This window comes from Myotis davidii, unplaced genomic scaffold (assembly GCF_000327345.1).
Source record: "Myotis davidii unplaced genomic scaffold, ASM32734v1 scaffold496, whole genome shotgun sequence".
Classification (NCBI taxonomy): Eukaryota; Metazoa; Chordata; class Mammalia; order Chiroptera; family Vespertilionidae; genus Myotis; species Myotis davidii.
This window is the reverse complement of record NW_006289398.1, coordinates 1,718,526-1,725,299: the sequence shown is the minus strand read 5'-3', so window position 1 is coordinate 1,725,299 and position 6,774 is coordinate 1,718,526. Positions and strand designations below refer to the sequence as shown.

The 6,774-nt window shown below is 30.6% G+C and overlaps 1 protein-coding gene across 4 annotated transcripts in view; it reads left to right on the top strand.

Moving 5' to 3' along the window:
- NIPBL (Nipped-B homolog (Drosophila)) overlaps positions 1 to 6,774 on the top strand; it is a 138,683-nt gene that overhangs the window by 54,277 nt on the left and 77,632 nt on the right. For all 4 annotated transcript variants that reach the window (XM_006761751.2, XM_015562638.1, XM_006761747.2 and 1 more), the window contains 5 exons: positions 1,811 to 1,897; positions 4,110 to 4,341; positions 5,078 to 5,229; positions 5,790 to 5,870; positions 6,351 to 6,451. In XM_006761751.2, coding sequence (XP_006761814.1) covers positions 1,811 to 1,897; positions 4,110 to 4,341; positions 5,078 to 5,229; positions 5,790 to 5,870; positions 6,351 to 6,451 — 653 coding nt within the window. The remainder of the gene's footprint in view (positions 1 to 1,810; positions 1,898 to 4,109; positions 4,342 to 5,077; positions 5,230 to 5,789; positions 5,871 to 6,350; positions 6,452 to 6,774) is intronic.

The window sequence follows — 6,774 nt, the reverse complement described above, 5'->3', positions numbered from 1 at the left end:
ACTCCCTTCCCCTTTCCCCCCCAGCCCCCCAGCCCCTCACCCCTCTGACAACCATCAGTCTGTTCTCTGTATCTGTGACTTCAGTTGTTGTTGCTTTTTAGGTTCCACGTATAAATGAGATCATACAATATTTGTCTTTCTCTGTCTGACTTGTTTCTCTTAGCATAATGCCCTCAAGATCCATCCAAATTGTCACAAATGGCAACATTTTCTTCTTTTTTATGACTGAATAATATTCCATTGTACATACATGCTACATTTTCTTCATTCATTCATTTTTGGACACTTTGGTTGCTTCCATGTCTTGGCTACTATAAATAATGCTGCCATGAACATGGAAGTGCAGATATCTTTTTGAATTAGTGTCTTCCTTCAGATATATAATTGCTAGATCACATGTTCTGTTTTTAATATATTGAGGAACACTATTGTTTTCCATAGTGGCTATACCAATTTACATTCCCGCCACTAGTGCGGAAGGGTTCCCATGTGTTTGATTTTTAAAGAGAGAGACAAGCTCTAGCTGATTTGGCTCTGTGGATAGAGCATCTGCCCACAGACTGCAGAAGGGTCCTGGGATCGATTCTGGTCAGAGGCACATACCTGGGTTGCAGGCTCAGTCTTCAGCCCCAGTTGGGGCGTGTGCAAAAGGCAACCAATTGTTGGGTCTCTCTCACATTGATGTTTCTCTCTCTTATCACTCCCCTTCCCTTCCACTTTCTCTAAGAATCAATGAAAAAATATCCTCGAGTGAGGATTAACAAAATAAAATAGAGATCCCACAGCTAACTAGGAATTAATGTGCTTTTTACATTGATATTGCTGTGTGCAGTGAGGATATATTGATTTATTTTGTACATAGGAATATGGCATCAGTTTTCTCAAATGCCAATGCCAGTCTTAGGTTTTAATTCATAAATTCCACAATTACTAGTACATGTAGCTAATATTCTAACTATTTCAAAGGTGAATTTGCTGAGTATTTTTAAAACATCAAAGGTTTATCAGAAGTCTCAGTAGTGGAATCTGTTGTGAAAATATCTAAAGCAATACTCCAGAATGAATAATGCAAATATACCTGAGTCAGTTACTCTATTGGTCCTCCCATTCGACTATTCTGAGTGATTTGGTTGAGAGTTCTAGCTGATGCTAGGAGGTTAAAAGACCTATTCAATCAAAAGAATATAAGTAACAGTTGCTTCCTGGTAGAATCTCTAAATTGACTACTAATTTTTTTTAAATAGAATCTTTGTAACAAATGAAATAGGGTATAGTAAAAATAATAAAGATTTTTACTGAATAAAGCAATGTTATTTTACATTTGTAACTTATTTACAATTTTATGCTTCTGTTATTGAAAATATTATCTTGGATTTTAAGAAATCTGAATAACATTATAGTATGGAATCCATCTTATAATCAGAAATCTTGTGTGTTTTTCACATGCATGTTCAGTGTCACTGGCACAAAAGCAGAGGGCCCAGCATCAGAGCAAACTTAGTCTTGACTAGCTATATAGTAAGAGCTGAGTTAGAAGCATGCATGTGCCCTTCTTTCAAAAGATAGAAGCTTTTCTGTCTTTCAAAAACAAGTAATTCTCTACATAATTCTTCTGTCTTTCAAAAACAAGTAATGCTCTAATAATTCAGACGAGTAGAGGATCTAAGTTGGAAAGTTTTCTTTTCTGTTCTTCAAGAGGGTGGTAATGTTATATACTCCATAGTCTAAAGGGGATAATTGTATAGAATATTTTTTGAATAATTTATATCTTTACCAGTGATGGATAAAAGAGTTTATGTTGCGATTTTAGCTTTCCACTGAAAAAACTGTGAAAGTCCTAAATATCTTGGAGAAGAATATTCAAGATGGGTCAAAGCTTTCCACTTTGTTAAATCATGTAAGTTTAAGAGCCATATTGTTAATTTTACGATTGTTAAGATTAATTTTTTCCATAGGAACATTGATTTATAGGAAAAATTCCAAATTTCATTAATTTGAGCTTGTTACCACCATTTACTAGTTACATTCATTAACATGGCTGTTAGAGTTGCACTTTTAGCAATTCAAAGTTCCTTTTTACATATTGTCAACTCACAGCTTTGACATAAAATAAGAATAATAATGAAAGGTGTAAATTCATTTAATTTAAAGGACTGTTCTTTAATCTTCCGTTATGCTCTTTCTTGTGTAAGTGTATGATTGTGTTTAAAACGTCCTTCCATTTATGAAATGGTTGTAGGTAGTACTTCTTTTTCTTGACCTTCTTTGGAAAAAATAGTTAGAAATCTTATGCTGATTTTTAATGTATCCTAAAACATCAATTCTTATATGCCATATTTATACCTAGCTCAAATGGTTGTTGAAAGGATTAAATAAGTCAATTCATGTAAAGTGCTCAACAGTGTCTGGTACATTGTAAATTCTCAATAAATGTTAATTGGAACTGTTACTACATTTTAGGATGTTTATCTCAAAAGCAATAGCAGCATGGTATAATGATTTATAAGTGCAAGTGCATTGCCTGAGATCTGCTTTCCTGGCATTGTAGCAGATACTCAAAATCATATGTACACTCAAATTGATTTGATGTCTCTTTCATTAATGAATAGAAATAGTGATGTTTATAGGTGTTTGATATAAAAAATAAGAATTGGGGAAGGTTTTGAATTAATGAATATTCTTTAAAAGTTTGATTTTAAAAATAGTATATTTTAAAATTTTTTCAAGACTTAAAAAGCACAGAAGGTTCATATTCCCATCCATCAATAGCTACTCTTAACACTTTCGATACACATATTTCCATTATTAGATGTAAATACATACTATGTATCATATATGCACTCGATTTTATCTCATGAAGGAAATGTTCTTGTGTTTTCAGAAGCCACAGGATCTGATGTACATGAAATTAAAAATGTAGGATTATACTCTCAGGTGGTATTTCAATGGCTTATTAAATATATCCATATTTTTCCAATGCCCTCTCTAAATTAGTTTTTGAATCATAGAAACAAAAGGTTTAGAGAAATCTATAATGGCAGTATACTCCAACTTTGGTCTATAAGTTTTATTTAAAATACTTTAGCAAGAAGTTATAATAAATATCATCAAGAATCTAGAGTTCTGGAGAGCTAGCTGATTCAGTCTTAATGAAATTATTTTCATTCCTGAAAACCTTAGTCTCAATGATGAACCTGCTTAACTGATTCTTCCAAGCAGCAATTTTAATGTCAAAGAAAAGTTAACTTTATCTTATTTTTAAGTAGGTATGTAAGTAGTAAAGTGAAAGAAAGCTGAAGAGTTAGAAAAAAGTAATCAAATTTTTAGGCATTAGTAGTTAGAAAACCCCTCTCTGCTTTACATATAATATGCTTTTATTTGTTCCTTTTCCAATGTATAAACTTTGAATAGCATGCATATAAAAGTATTTCTTGAATATAAAATTGATATTTCATAACTAAGAATATAGTAGAGGGTTTTTACGTTATAAGATTAAAAGCCACCCCTTCACAATTGTAATGGAGGCTGCTGATATGTAAATTAAAATGTGGTCTTCAGTCAGTTGTTGAATTATCCATTTTAGAAAATAAATTGTGTTAAATGCATACTCATTGCTTTTAATCTCAATTTCAAAATTACAGTGTTGTTGAAAAACAGATACTAGAAATGATTGAGTCAGTAACATTTTACCACTTTTAAATAAGGCTCTACCTTTTGTTATTGTTAATTTTTGCTTTGTTCTCACAGCAGCAGAATTTATAAAGTTTTTTACTATCATAATGTTTACACCCCAAACACAAACTTATTTATATATATGTAATTATATTCTTTAGCTAAAATCTTTATAAAGTGCATGGGTGAAGATTACTATATCTTTGTCATTGGAGTGTCATCTAGTGGTGAAATTAGGAAACAGTATATATTATGTTGAAACAAAGCAATATCAGGATTTTTACTTCATTCCTAATGTCCTTTAAAGAATATACACAGATCAAAACTCTTACCATGTTTTCCACCCATTAAAATAAAATATATCATAATTTATTTTTTTACATTTTAAGGTATAAATGTGTTTATTTCTATTTCAATAACAATCTGCTGTTTTATAGAATAATGATACTGAAGAAGAAGAAAGGTTATGGAGAGACCTGATTATGGAGAGAGTTACAAAATCAGCAGATGCCTGTCTTACAACTATCAACATAATGACATCCCCTAATATGCCAAAAGCTGTATATATTGAGGATGTAATTGAAAGAGTTATACAGTACACTAAATTTCATTTGCAGAATACACTTTATCCTCAGTATGATCCTGTTTACAGATTAGATCCTCATGGAGGTTAGTTTGCCCTTTTATATTGATAGTTTTTAGTAGAATATCAAAATTGCCTGTTATGTAATTTTACCATGTGGATGGGTCAGAATGCGATGACTTAAAATGGCATAAAATTATTAGATTACATAGATTATAATAAACACTGCCTTTGATTTGACTAGAATGTAAAGCCTTTAGTTAATCTACTACTTGTTCCATTATTTCTTTAGCACCTATTTGTGTATAATATAATTTCTACTAGTCAGGGGGAAATCCCAGATAATATTAGCTTCTGGTTCCATTTATCACTTCCTCTTAAGTTTTCGCAGAATATTAGTTATCTACAAAATGGATTGATTTAGGATGTATATTGTTTCTTTTATTTCTAACCTTTATAAATAAGCAATGAACTAGATTAACTTGGTCATGAATAACCTACATTTGGTTACCTATTGAATAATTGCAAGTTAACTTACAGGGAAATATAATCTTACTATTTTACAATACAAAAATAGAAATAAAGATGAAGTGGTATTTTAGATAAAAGAATTTAATAGCCACAGAAATGTGCCATACGGTATTGTTAAAAAATGTTTACTTTCTAAATAAATACCTAGAGTAATTTTCTCTCTCAATAAATAACCAGGTTATATTTTTATATAGGGGGGAAAGTGTGTCCTCTTAATTCAGAAAACAGTTTTATTGCTGTTTATTAAAAATTATTGAAAGTTTATATATTCCTTGTTTTGAATTTTTTTAGGAGGCTTATTAAGTTCAAAGGCAAAACGGGCAAAGTGTTCTACCCATAAGCAGAGAGTAATAGTAATGCTTTATAATAAAGTTTGTGACATTGTTAGCAGCTTATCAGAATTGCTGGAGATACAACTCCTTACAGACACAACAATTCTTCAGGTAAGTGTTTTTGAAGCATTTTTATATTTATAGACCAAATTATGTAAGACTAGAGGGTTTACTTGAGTTTAATATAACCTTGCTCACTTCATGATAATACTAGCACTGTGTTAGTTTTTCATGCAGAGTATATCTTAAATTGAAATAAGTATCAGGGAAATTTTTAGAAGAAACATTTAGTGCAGAAGACAGGTGAATAAATGTAGTATAAATTCTAAACTCTAAGTTCTTGGAAAGATAAGTTATTATTTTCTTTCAAATATGTGAGGATATTTTCATCCAGAATGGCGGCAATGTCTTTTTGTTTCTCTCTATTCTGTGACATCAATTCTAAAGGTGGAGATTAGAGGAATGGTAGCTGTGAAGGAAGGTATGTGCTAATGTGTTTGAGGATGAATGGGATCAGAGAAAGAACTAGATGCTGATTGATGAGGGGAAAATAAATACGCTCTCAGTGTTTTCCAGTAAGTTCGTGAATGTTTTTAGAATTTAGTAAGGTAGAATGTTACTGAAATCAACTAAAGATGTGTACTGATTACTCTTTTTTTATGTGTGTGCAGGTATCGTCAATGGGAATAACACCATTTTTTGTGGAAAATGTCAGTGAACTACAATTGTGTGCCATTAAGTTAGTCACTGCAGTAAGTATAATCAATTTTATTTTAGTTTATCCCCCCCAGGAAAATATTGATATAATTTAATCCAAACTTGCAAAAGTTAATGCAGATTCAAATTTTCCATAGATACATTTCAACATAAGGACTTTTCAGTGTGCCTTAGATTTTAAGCACTTCTAAATACTTAAAAAATCTTTGTTAGTAATTCTGTAATATTTATTACAAAATCATAATTGCTTAAAATTATTTGAATCTTATCTTACTTTCCATACTCTGACCTCTGTAAGAATGTTATTAATGATAGGAAAATTAAGCAGGTTACCCCAGTCATTGCTATTAAAGATATTGACAACATTTTCAATTTAAATGGCAGATTTTTTTTTCTTTTCTTTTTTTTCTTTTTTGGGGGCAGATTATATTTTTTATCATATTATAGTAGCATTTTTGTTTTGTCTTTAAATAATTATAACAAACTTAATTTGGAATCTTATAATTACTAAACAGGTATTCTCAAGATATGAAAAACATAGGCAGTTAATTTTGGAAGAAATTTTTACTTCACTTGCAAGATTACCAACCAGCAAGAGGAGTTTAAGGAACTTCAGGTAATTATAGCAAAGGCGAAGTGTAATAAAGAACTCTATTATATTGTAGCCATTACATATTCTTCATCATTTTTGTCTTAATTTTTTTATTTTAATGATCAAATAAGAAAGGCAGTTCTGTCAAAATAGCATGAAGAATAGCTTAGATATGTGAAATAATAGTGCACATTTGGGGAATTTAACACTAAAAAGACTGAAATTTAGTATATACCTATATTGCCCAAAAGCCGTCAAAATGACTGCATTGTGAAAGAATAACTAATGTGTAAAGAAATTTGTTTAAAATTAATTTTTAATATTTTTATATTACTTACAGTTATATA